Below are 15210 nucleotides of genomic sequence, written 5' to 3'. Positions count from 1 at the left end.
CAGCTGCTCTGAGCTCCTTCTCTCTGTGAGCTCTCTTACACGACTCCAGTGATGAGGCAGGGTCCACATCTCCATGGAAATAATTTAATCAAACATTTCCACCCTAATCAGCAGACTGTAATCAGTCTGCCCTCACAAGATTGCATTGAAGAATATGGCATTTGGGGGGGCATAATATACCTGAACCGGCACACCTATACTGATTTTTTTCTCTATTTACAGGCCTTGCTGATTATCTATTAATAACTATACTTATATTTAAAGTCCAGAGTATTGTTCTCCCTTCTTGATAGGTTGGATTTGTTTTCCCAACCAGATTGTCCAGTCATTGAGATGGAGGTCCTATTATTTTGGTTTTTGTTCTTAATTCTGACAAGACTTAGCACATTGTTAGACATATAAACACATTTTCTTCAATTAGAGAACTTATATTTAGTAAGACATATTGTGTTTTGCATATATGTTAAGGGGGTGGCAGTTTATGCATTGATTTATTTACTAAGAAATTCTTTATCTCTGCCTCATGCATTGGTAGAAGATGGAAAAAGCATAATTCAAATACGTCCATATTAACACATACATATTCTCATATTCCCAAGAAAGCTCTAAATATTTGGAACATCATGTTTTCTATGACGGATGGTTTATAACTTACTGCTGTGAAGCCTGTAGACTTCAATACAGCCTGTGTTTTAAAATCTATTTTTACAGCCCAAACTAAGTTATACAGACCAAACTAAGTAATACAGCCCAAACTAAATAATAATATAGCAAAGCAGTTCACTGAGGTCCTTATTTCCAGTGTACATTTTTATTGCTAAAGTTCTTCACAGTTAGATTTAGCATCCTAATATCTATATAGATTTATACTTTTTGATCACATCTTTATGGAATAAGACAAACTTTGAGATTCTAAATGAGTGAATGAATTGATCAATCTTCAGTCCATTCATAATCATTGAAAATAGCTCACTCATGATTTTTGCCACATGATACCAAGAAAGAAATATGCAGAATATGTGTTACTGTATGAATATTTGGTGTCTCACTAAGTCAGTTATTATCTGTGTGTTTTGATTGGCCCTCAGTAAGGGAGGCAGTTATAAAAGTCACAACCTTAGTATAAGCAATGGCATTTGCATTTGTTCACTTGGTGAATGGCTTTTAAAGGTATTTATTAAAATAAAATACCTTTTTTAGGTATTTGATTTTATTTTACCTCAAAGTACAATGGAGCCACTTCAAGTTAAATGCTACCTATATTCTTCTTCTTTGCTGTGACCCACCACACTGGCCTTATTATTGCTGTCTTTGGATGACTCCAAGATTGCTCCCAATTTAGGGCTTTTATATTTGTTAGAATCCTCTTCCCTCAGATGTTCACATTCTGGCCATTCTGGTTTCAGCTCAAGTGTTATCTTCTCAAAAAAGCCTCCCTGGCTATCCTAGCTAAAGTATTCTGTAGCCCCCACCAAACACACACACACACATACATATGCCCTATTAAATTACCCTATTTTATACAAAATAGTACCAGGAATGAAGTTTTTAAAAAATAAAATAACATCTCACTATCAAAATGACCATGATTAATATTTTTCTGACACTTCTATTTATAGAAGTCATTTTACCCAAAAATGTGATAATTTTACACATGCTGATTCAAATTTAATACAATGAAAATTACAATTTTATTAAATTTTTTAGCCTTCAGAAGGTGGAGACTGCTCTGTTGATAAAAGAAGATAGATTAGTTAATGTAAGACATTAAACACCCACCAACATCAAACTGAGACTTTCTCCTTGACATAATTAAAAGGATTGAAAGAGAACAGAAATAGAAATAACTTTTTCACTATGCAATTCAGCATAATTTAATGTAGTCTTTAAGATGCCTAAAGTCAGTATACCTCTGGAGAAACAACTGTTTAGATAATATGAAATTGAAAGAAGTAACTTGAGTCATAGAGTAGGGTCACTGTACTAGTGAACTAGTAAAAATCAGTGGGGGGAAATCTAAACTCTCCTAAGGTGAATTGAGTAACATGGAACTTTATTGATCAGAGTTACTGTTTTGAGTATATGGAATATATTGCTGTGGAATTTTTCTAAATTACTAATTCCTACATAAGTAAAAAACAAGTATATACCCTCATTACTGAAAGAGTTTTATATGTTGGGCACTCTGCTAAATACTTTATATACATTATCTGATTTAATCATGCTGTTCTCTGAGAGAAAGAAGTATCCTCATTTTAAAGATGGGAAAATGAGATCCAGAAATTAACTTACTTGTCAAAGATTCAATGACTATTAAGTATGTCTGACTTCAAAGCTCATAATTTTGATCACTAAATGTTGTACTAAAAATGACAAGATGTGAACAGATGCTATAACATAAGTCTAGGTTGAAGTCTGTTGAACCAGGGGTATGGGTATGTCTTTGGAAAGTAATCCCTAATCTTTTGGCCCTAAGAAATGGGAAGTTGTCCAAATGGTCACCAAATTGTGTAGAATCTTATATTTTACAACTATTCTAGGTCTCATCTCATCATAAAGCTATTGAATTTTAAAGTATAGCTCCAGTGTTCCCTTCACTTAATTTTTACTCTTGATTTTTGGCAATATTTATTTTCAAAAATAGATGTAAATTCTTCCCGTGGCATGTTACCACCTCACATACAATAGTCCCTTGCAAGTTAGTTTACTCACTTGGTTAGTATACTAACCTTGGAGCATGGTAACAACAATATAATCCAGAGTATATAGGGTCTGTGTTTTGAGTTGTTTTTTTCTTTACTTCTTGTAGTTGAGAGAATGCATTAGTGATGATCCTGTCATATCTCCTTTTCTAGACTAATCGTTGGCAGACTCTCGTCAAGGGACAATCTAGGGAATGGTTTGAAGGTTATAAAATATCCAAATGATTCCTTCCCCCACTGTTTATTCTAGGTTTTTTCTTTGCTCCCAGAAGAAATGTAATTAGTAAGTTCCTCCATTTTATCCATTTATTAAAATTAGGAGTCATAATTAAGAAATTGCCACTTAAAACTTGCTAGTGCATTTACTGTTGGGATGCTGTTGAGGCCATCACTTACTATGGTTAATCTTGGCCCCTACATAAAGGTCACGATATAGTTATTATTTACCCTAAGTGGCAGAAAAAGCTTAGTTATTTCTATAACTGACCATATTTCTTTTTTTGCTTTGACTGCCAGGAAGCTAACTTTTATTTTTTTACTTTTCTATTTTATTGTACTATTTGTGTAAGAAACCTCAAATCATGAGAAGTAAATAGTACTGTGCCTCCAGGGAGACTTCTTTCATACTTGCCAAAGATTCAAAAAATTGACCTAAACCACTGTATGTCTGGAGTATAAAATATAATATACCTCCTCATTTCTTGGTGTTTTGTTTCTCTGAATTTGACATTATATAATGCAACATTAGTTGTATGCCAAGACTACTTAAATATTACTTTAATGACTTATTTTTATTGCAGTAATATTCTTATGAATACTTCCACATTAAAATACAACTTTATCATTTTCAATCGTAGGAAATTATATTAAAAACTTACTGTAAACTGTAATGAGAATATCTTGGTCTATCTAACAATGAGCTATATTCACTGTTTCTTTTATCAAACTTGAACTGTCTCATGATTTTTATGGTATGTCTATCTAAAATAATTGATAATTTGGAAACATCTCATTTTGGGAATATAACCTAATTGGTAATTTTAATGAAATTAATTTGTTTATAAGTGTGTTTGTTTTGTGGTTATGTCATTGTTTTCTCTTTATAAGTTTTTCTTAGTATTTGTACATTTTTTGATACTGTTCTTATCTGGTAATTTGAGAAATCCCAGTTGAATTATGTTGCCACATTATGTCTTCAAAAGGGCATAAAGTCAGTACACATGCTTCAGTAATGTCTGGTTGTTTTACCCTTATGTTTCTTGTTGGCAATTTGAAATTATGGCTTCAACTGCACTTTAAATATGTGATAATAGCATGTGTTTCTAATAAGGGCCAGCACCATTTTGTTCAGATAGTGTGAATGGTCGTCACTCATATATGACAAATGCACCTTCATCTGCTTCTTTGATAGTCCCCTAAAAACCATACCCTCAAATCAGGCCGATGAAATTAGCTGCTGTGTAAATTGTGTGTCTGAGTGGTTCATTATCTAATCACCGTCAGAACCACAGTGATAAAGTAGATTGAAGCAGGGAAGAGGTCTGCCAGATGATTTCAGACCTTTCTCTCCTCTCTCCTGCCCCCTCCCCATCTCTAAATCTAGTTTCCCTTGGAAACCCTAATAGTGCCATTTAGAACTTCAAGCTTTTATGCCTAGAATTCAGTGTCTTTTATTGTACCAAATTTGGAAATGCTCGTAGTTCTGAAGCATAATTTACTTTCTGTAAAGACCATAATTTTATTTATTTGAATTGGTTTTTGAAATAAGACTCTTGAACTACCATTTTGTTGCTAGTGCCCTAAATATTACTAAGTGGGGAAAAAATGCCATGTCCTATATGCGAAGAGTTCAGAATGATTTATTGACTATAGTTATCTGTTAACCTTCTAGTCCTTTCACTCCTACACAATGATTAATGACCCTATGTATTGTTTTTTGTTGAATTGCTTCCTTTAATTCATTTTAGGTGCTTTTGAAGATGATGATATCACACATGTTGAAGGAAGTGTAGATCCTATTCGTGATATAGAAATAATACATGAAGAGCTTCAGCTTAAAGATGAGGAAATGATTGGACCCATTATAGATAAACTAGAAAAGGTGGCTGTGAGAGGAGGAGATAAAAAACTAAAACCTGAATATGTAAGTAAAAATTTATGTCTTCTTTAAATACTTGAGTTCATTTTTCTACATTAAATTTTTTTAAAATAAAGCACATAGAATAGCTATTATTATGGAATTTTAGTTGATGAGAATCCAAGGGACATTTTTGTTAAAAAATTGTTAAAGCTTCATTTTCTTCTGCCATCTTAAGGTCATGGTAACAAGCTACTTAAACTGTTCTTAACAAGTCCAGTATAGCAGCAGTATTGAGTGTTTTATTTGGTTACCATGCAGATCCTGAGTTTTGGTGTTAGGAAGTGTGATTTTTATGATGAAAAATTTATTGGATTTAGAGAAATGACTGAACCTATATACAAATTTCAGAGATTTCAATAAGTGATTAATACAAGGAATTGGTCTTCCATAGGGGAGGAGAGTGACTGAATGAATGTACTATTATAAAGTAGTCAGATAATTTTAATCTTTTAAGGAATGAAAATGTGTCATTTTCTTTAACATTCAGATATGTTTGATATCACATGATTGGTGAATTATTATGAGTAACATTGTAATGTTTCAAAATCAGTTGTGAAGTTTTTAGTTTAAATATAATCGCGTTGTATTTTACATTAGAAAAGCAATGGTTTAATTGTACATTTTCTCATTTATTAAAATCATCCTTAAAATGTTCTTGCTTTTTATACTTTGTCATGGGAAATATGTTCTTTACTTTTAAATTTTCATATATATAGATATATATATATATCTATATATATATATATTTTTTTTTAATACGTCCAGGGGTCATGTATTTATTTTTAATGCTTGTGTTTAATTTTCTCATTTCCAGAAACTGATTATCTCATCTTTCCCTTTCCTTATTTATTAAGTTTGGAAATCACATGGGTGATCAGGGAGCACTATATTAGTAAGGCAGAAATAAATTACAGAACCAACTTCTAAACCTGGGCACATTTTCAATAAATTATGGCTGAAAAGTGCCCTGGATTTGAAAAAGGGAGACCTGTGTTGTGATTCCTTGATACTGTGTAACAAACTTAAATCACTTTACTTTGTTTAACATTGCAGTTATTTCCTATTCAGATAAAATGGGGAAAAGAGAAAGATTTGTCTGAGAAAATTATACAAGATTCATGAAGGAAAAAAGGAATAAAAGTGTGGATATGGAAAATATTTCCTTTTGAAAAGGAAAAAAAAAGGTGTGAGAAAAAGATGTTAAGATTGAAAGCAAGTCCTTATGCAGTTATCCCTTAGTTCATTAAAATTTACTGACATCTGTAAATGTCTTTCAGAAACATTAAGTGCCTTAAAAATGAATTTTTATACCTTGCTTTTACTTAAAATGGGAGAAAGGGGCATCAGGCTCTTCTGAAATTTTTGAGCTACTATGTCCTGGCTTTTCCTCTCAAAGGAAACCAGAATATTGAGTACTATTACTCCTTGCTCTTCTCATTTCTCGCTCTTTTCCTAAAATTCCTGTACGAGATTTAATAGCATAGCTTGGACTTGTTACAGAGAAATCTAAACACCTTTTCCCCACTCGTTTTCCCCTTCACTATCAGGCTCTTGTGGTTAGATAGAAAGCACTATAGCCTAATATTGTCATTTCCAAACATTGTAATTATCCCAGGTTTTCCTTTCCTGAGATTCAGTTGCTTCAGAATAAGCTATACAGTACTGTTTCTTAACCTTTTTGCCATTATCACGCCCCCTGCCTGGGAAAAAAAGAAATTAAAATTTACTTCAAATTAATTTAATTTCTCCCTGAGATAAATTAAATATTAATTAGTAAAATTTTTTCTAGTAGAATTAAGCTTTGGGGAGCCATAAACCATTTGATCTCTAAGTTTTTTTTCCCCCAAGAGCCAATTTTTGCCCCTGGGGCAATATTGCCCCTATTGAGAATGCATGCTATATGTTATCTTGTTAGCAAATAATCCAGGTTACTGGTAAGTATGATAAAACAGATGACTTTTTAGAAATTATACCTCAAAACAACTATTGATTAATGTCTTTTTCTCATTAATTTGTAAAAGTTATTTATTCTGGATACTACTCCTGTGTTGTAAAGAGATTGCAAATATCTTCTATTCTGTGGCATTTCTTTTTACTTTTTTCATGGTATCTTCTGATGAACAGATACTTTTCATGACTTGTTTAAGAAACCTTTCTTACCCTAAAGCCATCAAGATGATCTCTTATCTTCCAGAAGTTTTATTGTTTTACCTTTCACATTTAATTCATTAACCTACCTGGAGTTAATTTTTTTGTGAATTGTGTGAGGTAAGCATTTTTTTTTTCCATATGGAAAGCCAGCTTAGCATCATTTATTAAAAACAAAGTGCCCTTTCCCTATTCCAATGAAGTGTCATTATTGGCATGTCTCTCATAAATCATCGGACTGCTGGCCCCAGCCAGAAGCAGCCCAAAGCAAAGAAAGGTCCCAATTCTGTTGATGGGTAAAGGCAAAAAGGGGGAAGATGGAAAAAGGAATTGATATTCCATGGAGTCTTTGGCCTCAGGTCTGTTCACCACTTGTTTCTATACTTCACCTCAACCCTTACTGTCCCCATTCTCTAGCCTAGATCAAGGACACTTGAAGTGTGGTCCTCAGACCAGCAGCATCACCATCACCCTGGGAGCTTATTAGAAAAGCAACCTACAGATCTACTAAATCAGAATCTCTGGAGATGGGAACAAGAATCTGGGTTTTAACTAATTCCCCAAGTGATTCTTATGCTTGCTAAAATTTGAGAGGCAATGCTCTAGATCAGCCTATCCCTCTAGAGGTAGAAATGGTTTAGATTTCCCACCTCCATCCCTCCTCCACCCCCTACCCTTATTGGTCAGGTTATGCCTCGCTATCTTATTAGGTCCTTGGTACTATTAAGAAGATATTTTCTATATTTAAACCTGCTTTATTGTTGTAGTTGTTGTCTTTAGAGAGGGGTTTACCTTAAATCACCTAGTCTATCATTAAAGAAGTAGAAGTCTCCTGGGTATAGTTTTACCAACAATTGCTTAATATCATAATATAAATATATGAACATTGATGGGAATATAAACCAATGTTAACCAGTGAAAGATATTTTTAGTTTTCTGACTAGTTGGTTTATTAGTGATTATGTTTATATTATGACTACTTTTGCCTTTAAAAAGCAAATCACGGCAATATTTACAAACATAATTCTGTTTATATAAAAAGTGATAGCTGTATTTTTCCTAATTAATCAAAAGTCTGGAAATACACTCAATGTTTTAACAGTAATTATACTGGAAAAGGAAATAGATGTGGGAGAGTGAATGACTGGGCAGTTTGATTATTTACTCTCTAGACTTCTGTTACTTGACTTTTTTTTATATCAGTTTTTTTTTAATATATATATATATTTAAAACTGTTTAACTTAGGAAAAAAGATCTAAGTATATTATTTCCTTTGACTCATCTCCCAAAAAGAGTTAAATCTATATACATTGTCCTTAAATGTTTCTGACCTGTATTCATCAACCTGTAACTTTGGCTTTGAACTAGAGAAAGATTTTTGGAGTTTCTTACTGAACTTGGAAAAGGGATGTGGTAGGAGTTGTGAAGCTGGAAGAGAAATCATAGGCTTTAGAATCAAATCCATCTTTGCTAATCAGAAAAACAGTATAGGCAATGATATTAGTCAGGGTTCTCCAGAGAAGCAGAACCAATGGGATATATATGCATATAAATATTATGAGATTTATTATAGGACTTGGCTTGCATGGCCATGGGAATTAGCAAATCCGGATTTCATAGGTTTGGCCACAAGTTGGGAACACGGATGAAGGTTTTGGTGAATTCCTCAGGAGAAACTGGCTGGCTGAAGTAGAGATAGAAATTCTTTTCTGACTGCTGAAGTCATTAGTTCTCTCTGTAAGGTCTTCAACTGATTGGATGAGACTTCTCTCATTGCTGAAAGCAATCTCCTTTGTTGATTGTAGGTATAACCATCCATCGATGCACTCAACTGACTAATGATTTAAATCCACAAAATACCCTTACAGTAACAGTCATACTAGTGCTTGCTTGAACAAACAACTGGACACCATAACCTAGTCAAGTTAACACATAAACCGTCACAGTCAACCCCTCATCAACTTGGCACTCAGACTTACCTTAAATCATACTTAAACTCCAAATAAAAACACTCACAGTCATTCTTCCACCTACCATAATTCAGCTGTCGTGCTTATAACCAGAAACACACTAACCTTTCCCCAAAAAGAGGATGCAGGTCTTTGGGTAGTACTCACTCCTCAAATTGAGATCTTATAACTTTAAACACTATGACATAAAGTTAATACAACTTATTTTACATGATAAAAGGATAAGATAGGGAGGAAAATAAAGAAAATAAAGATATTTTATGTATAAAATAAATGTTTATATATAAACATATTCGTAACAAAACAAAACATACTCATAGCTATTGTAGTCCTTATTTCTGCAACTGGTCACCTGGACATAGCTCATAACTACCTTCTTTCACTACCCATCCACATTCCCTTTACCTTCAGCAAGCACTTCAGCTGGTCTTGGTTCTTTGTGTGATGGGGTGACCCAAACCTTCATTCCTAAAGTCTGGACAGTTAGAGCTTTCCTCAATTGGATTATTGCAGTTTTCCGTAGACTTTAATCACAGGGCATGATAGGCCTAAGAGACATCCTGAGCAATCTCCTGTATTCCAGGCAAACTCTTCGTTACCTCCATTGTGTAGTAGCAGTCCTGTTTCCTCTTGATAATCAGGATTGATTATCCCAGCCAGTACAGTATTTCCCTTCATTGCCTATTGATTTCAGAGGCATGAGGATCCTAGAGTGGCTGAGTGGCAGTCTTAGCTTCCAATGCTATGGAATCATTGTTGTCTCTCTTGGTGAAAGGACTCTTCCTTTTGGAACTAAGACTTGTAGACCAGCAGAGCTTAAGGTCGTGGGGACAAGGAGTAAAAATCTTTCTAGAGGATCAGTAGGGGTAATAGTGAGTGATGCCACTCCCATTTTTACTGCTTGATTCCTGGACCCATGAATCTTGACTGTGGGACGAATAGCACCATAGAGCGGACACTGATTTAGAGTATATACAGCCTCATGAAGAACGTTGCCCCAGCCCTGCAAGGTGTTGCAATCTAGTTGGCACTCTAATTCAGTCTTTAAAAAGCCGTTCCACTGTTCTGTCAATCCAGCTGCTTCAAAATGGTGCGGAACATGGTAATACCAGTGAATTCCATGAGTATTAGCCCATTCCCGCACTACATTTGCTGTGAAGTGGGTTTCTTGATCAGAAGCAATGCTGTGTGGAATACCAGGATGGTGGATAAGGTATTCTGTAAGTCCATGGGTGCTATTTTTGGCAGAAGCATTGTATGTACAGGGAATATAAATCTGTATCTGGAGTATGTCTCTATTCCAGTAAGAACAAAATGCTGCCCCTTCCATGGTAGAAGTGGTCCAAAGTAATCAACCTACCACTAACTAGTAGGCTGTGGTAGCATTTCAGGGAGGGGTAACAATGCTGGGCCTGAGTGTTGGTCTCTGCTGCTGGCAAATTGCTCACCCAGCAGTGGCTGTAGCCAGGTCAGCCTTGGTGAGTAGAAATCCATGTTGCTGAACCCATGCATAATCTCCATCCCTACCGTCCTGACCACTTTGCTCATGAGCCCATTGGGCAATGAAAGGAATTGGGAATAAGGGAAAGAAGCCAACTGGTATCCACAGAACTGGTCATCCAATCCACTTGATTATTAAAATTCTTCTTTCCATTAACTACCTTCACAGTAACAATCAGGCTGGTGCTTGCTTGACCAAGATAAACCAAGCAAGGTAACACATAAATGAACCCATCACAGCAATATAATTTAGAAATAAAGATTAAAAGGAAACCCCTTATGAGTTTTCTCAAGACTGTGCCATTTTGAGTTGCAAAGACAATGAGATTCATTGCCTTTATTTTTTAATGCAATTTTATTGAGATATATGCACATACCATGCAGTCATCCAAAGTGTACAAACAGTTGTTCACAATATCATCATATAGTTGTGCATTCATCACCACAATCAATTTTTGAACATTTTCATTACTTCAAAAATAAAAATAAATAAAAATAAAAGTAAAAATTAAAGTAAAAAAGAGCACCCAAAACATCCCATACCTCCATTCCCTTCTATTATTCATTTACTTTTTGTCCCCATTTTTCTTCTCATGTGTCCATACACTAAATAAAGAGACTGAGCCACAAGGTTTTCACAATCACAATCACATGGTCACACCATATAAGATATATAGTTATTCAGTCATCTTCAAGAATCAAAGCTACTGGATTGCAGTTCAACAGTTACGGGTATTTCCTTCTAGCTATTCTAATAAACTAAAAACTAAAAAAGAAGATATGTATATATATTGCATAAGAATAACCTTCAGAATGACCTCTCAATTTCATTTGAAATCTGTCAGCCACTGAAACTTAATTTTATTTATTTCTCTTCCCCTTTTTGTCTTTCTCAATTCTATAATGCCGGGTCTGGGCTCAACATTCCAGGAAGATTAACACCCCTGGGGGTCAAGTCCCATGTAGAGGGGAAGGCAGCAATTCCACCTGCCAAACTGGCGTAGAGAGGCCACATCTGAGCAACCCAAGAGGCTCTCTGGGGGTGATTCTTAGGCACAATTATAAGTAGGCTTAGCCTCTCCTTTACAGTAACAAACTTCAAAAGGGCAAGCCCCAAGATCAAGGGCTCAGCCTACTAAACTGGTAGTCTTCGGTGTTTGTGAGAATGTCTGGAATTCCTCAAGTGGGGAAGTTTAATATTTCTACATTTTCCCCTAGTCCCTCAAAGGGGCTTTGAAAATACTTTTTATTCTCTGCCCAGATTACTCTGGGATGTACCAGGGCTTGACTTAACCTTTACAAACCAATAGGATCTCACTCCCTATTCAGGGTTCCATGTATTTATGGTGTTTGAATAAACTGACCATACAAGTTAAATTAGATAGTGTGCTTCAGAAAATATAGATTTTTACACAAATAAACATCTCTTCCTTTGGTTTCACGCAGAAGTTGAAGTTTTAAAACAGTCAATATCATCCTTTACTCTTTAATCTGATTTACCTTAGTCCTAACCAAGTCCATTTCATTCATATCTCTAATTGAAGTCTGATCTCTTTTTCAGCTTCTTTAACAATTGCTGTTTGGGGTAATACTGACTTTCGTAGCTGCTGAACTCTGGCTCTGAGTGTTAGTTGTTACCAAATACTCAAAGTTTCAGGGACCAACCAGCTTATACACAAACAGCTTAGCATCTCAGAATTTAGAAAGAACCATTACAATTCATGAATAGAAGTGACTACTATAAGAGCTTACAATTTAGGAACCTTTATGATAAGCCTTCCCCTGAAAACCTGTGTTCTCAAGATTAAATTCTCAGAGTTTGCACATTCCATATTATTGAGGCGTTACAATGTTTGTCTTTTCGTTTCTGGTTTATTTCACTCAGCTGTCCTCAGGGTCCATTCACCCAGTTGCATACCTCACGACTTCATTCCTTTTTACCGCCCCTCAATATTCCATTTATGTATATACCACAGTTCACCATTCCGTTTATTAGTTGATGTACCCTTCGGCCACCTCCATCCATTGAAAATTGTGAATACTGCTGCCATAAACACCAGTGTGCAAATGTCCATTTGTATCCCTGTTCTCATTTCCTCCAAATGGCATTCCATATGGCAACCCCATACTTAGCTTGCTGTGGAACCACCACATTACCCTCCAGATGGGCTGCATCATTCAACTTCCCTAATAGTAGAGGATAGATACCTCCCCCTGTTCACATTTTCTCCAGCTTTTGTATCCCTCTGTTTATTTTTTAAACAGTTTTATTCACTCCCCATACAATCCATCTTAAGTAAACAATCAGTGATTCGTGTTTTAATCACATAGTTATGCATTCACCACCACAGTCTGTATGAGGACATTTTGATTTCTTCCACAAAGAAAGAGGAAAAGGAGGAAAAAAAAATGAATAAAAAAAATAAAAGAAGAAAAAATTAAAATGAAATAAAATAAAATAAAAAGGTCAGACAATACCACCACCAAGAATCCCATATCATTCCCTCATATCTCCCTCTTATAGACATTTAGCTTTGGTATATTGCCTTTGTTACAATTAATGGAAGCACATTACAATATTACTATTGACTATAGACTCTGGTTTGCATTGATTATATTTTTTTGGCCTATACCATCTGTTCCAGTTTGCTAATGCTGCTATTAGTAAATACCAGAAATGGACTGGCTTTTATAAAAGGAATTTTTTTAAGTCACAAATTTACAGTCCTAAGGCCATAAAAGTGTCCAAACTTAGGCATCAACAGTAGGGTACATTCACTGAAGAAAGGCCATTGGCGTCTCGAATACCTCTGTCAGCTGGGAGGGCACATAGCTGGCATCTGCTTGCTCCCAGGTTGCGTTTCAAAACGGCATTCTCCAAAATGTCTCTGAGCTTAGCTTCTCAGGGAAGACTCTAAGCTAGTATTTCCAAAGCATCAGCCAACTTCAGGAATCTGCAATTCCAAGCATCTGTGAGCTAAGCCAGCAATCATCTCGGTCTGACCAGTGTTTTGTTTTTTTGTTTTTTAATTAAATTCAGTTTTATTCAGATATAGTCACATACCATACAGTCATCTATGGTGTACAATCATCTGTTCACAGTACCATCATCTAGTTATGCATCCATCACCCCAATCTATTTTTGAATGTTTTCCTTACACCAGAAAGAATCAGAATCAGAATAAGAAAGAAAAGTAAAAAAGAACACCCAAATCATCACCCCCCCCCATCCCACCCTATTTTTCATATAGTTTTTGTCCCCATTTTTCTACTCATCCATCCATACACTGGATAAAGGGAGTGCGATCCACAAGGTTTTCACTATCAAACTGTCACCCCTTGTAAGCTACATTGTTATATACTCATCTTCAAGAGTCAAGGCTACTGGGTTGGAGTTTAATAGTTTAAGGTATTTACTTCTAGCTATTCCAATACATTAAAACCTAGAGAGGTTATCTATATAGTGCGTAAGAATGTCCACCAGAGTGACCTCTCGACTCTATTTGAAATCTCTCAGCCACTGAAGCTTTATTTCGTTTCATTTCATATCCCCCCTTTTTGGTCAAGAAGATGTTCTCAATCGCACAATGCCAGGTCCAGATTCATCCGCAGGAGTCATATCCTGCATTGCCAGGGAGATTTACACCCCTGAGAGTCAGGTCCTACATGGGGCAAGGGCAGTGAGATCACCTGCCGAGGTGGCTTAGTTAGAGAGTGGCCAGTGTTTTTAAAGGACTCCAGTAAACTAATCAAGACCAAAGCTGAATGGGCGGGGCCACACCTCCATGGCAGTGATCTAATCAACAGGTCATACCCTAATCAAACATGTCACTTACAGTCGGGTGAGTCACATCTCCATGGAAACACTCGACCAAAAGTTTACAACCTAATTGACACTAATACGTCTGCCCCCACAAGATTTCATTAAAGAACATGACATTTGGGGGGACATAATACATCCAAACCAGCACACCATCCCGTTTACAACACCTTACAATGTTGACATTCATTTGTTCTCCCTCACATAAAAACATTCTTATATTTGTACATTTAGTCACCATCATTGATCACTCTAGGTTTTGCTAAGTTATACAGTCCCAGTCTTTATCTTCTGTCTTTCCTTCTGGTGTCATACATGCCCTTAGCCTAACTCTTTGAACTGTACTCACACTCTTCTTTGTTCAGAGTACTAACACTATTTTACTACCATCACAGTATTGTGCTGTCAATTTCTGGATCTATACAATCAATCTTGTTGAACAATCTGTACTCCTTCAGCATCAAATGCCCAATCTCTACCCTCTTTTTATCTTCTATAACATGTATTCTCAATTTTAACCCTGAAAGTTCACTCATTAATGTTAGTTCATATTAGTGAGACCAAAGAGTATTTGTCCTTTTGTTTCTGGCTAAGTTCACACAACATAATGTCTATTGTCCACCATTTTGTCTTTTGGATTTTATATGTCATATCTTATTTTATTTTTATTTTCTCTCTCTCTCTCTTTTTACCTTTACTGATAGTCTTCATTTCTACACTCTTCTCCAAACCACTCTCTCCTGTCTTTTCATATCTGCCTGTATTGCTCCCTTTAGTATTTCTTGTAGAGCACATCTCTTGTTCATAAACTCTCTCAGCGTCTGTTTATCTGAAAATATTTTAAATTCCCCCTATTTTTTGAAGGGCAGTTTTGCTGGATATAGAATTATTGCTTTGCAAATTTTCTTTCAGTATCTCAAATATATCAT

General features: G+C 35.4%; 1 protein-coding gene across 1 annotated transcript in view; it reads left to right on the top strand.

Annotated features, from left to right (window-relative positions):
• Nucleotides 1-15210, top strand: part of OLA1 (Obg like ATPase 1) — a 225667-nt gene that overhangs the window by 143839 nt on the left and 66618 nt on the right. Inside the window, 1 exon segment of the mRNA XM_037849184.1 lies at nt 4670-4845. Coding sequence (XP_037705112.1) covers nt 4670-4845 — 176 coding nt within the window.

This window comes from Choloepus didactylus, chromosome 9 (assembly GCF_015220235.1).
Source record: "Choloepus didactylus isolate mChoDid1 chromosome 9, mChoDid1.pri, whole genome shotgun sequence".
Lineage (NCBI taxonomy): Eukaryota > Metazoa > Chordata > Mammalia > Pilosa > Megalonychidae > Choloepus > Choloepus didactylus.
Note: the sequence above shows the minus strand (reverse complement) of the source record. Positions and strands in the feature narration are given on the sequence as shown.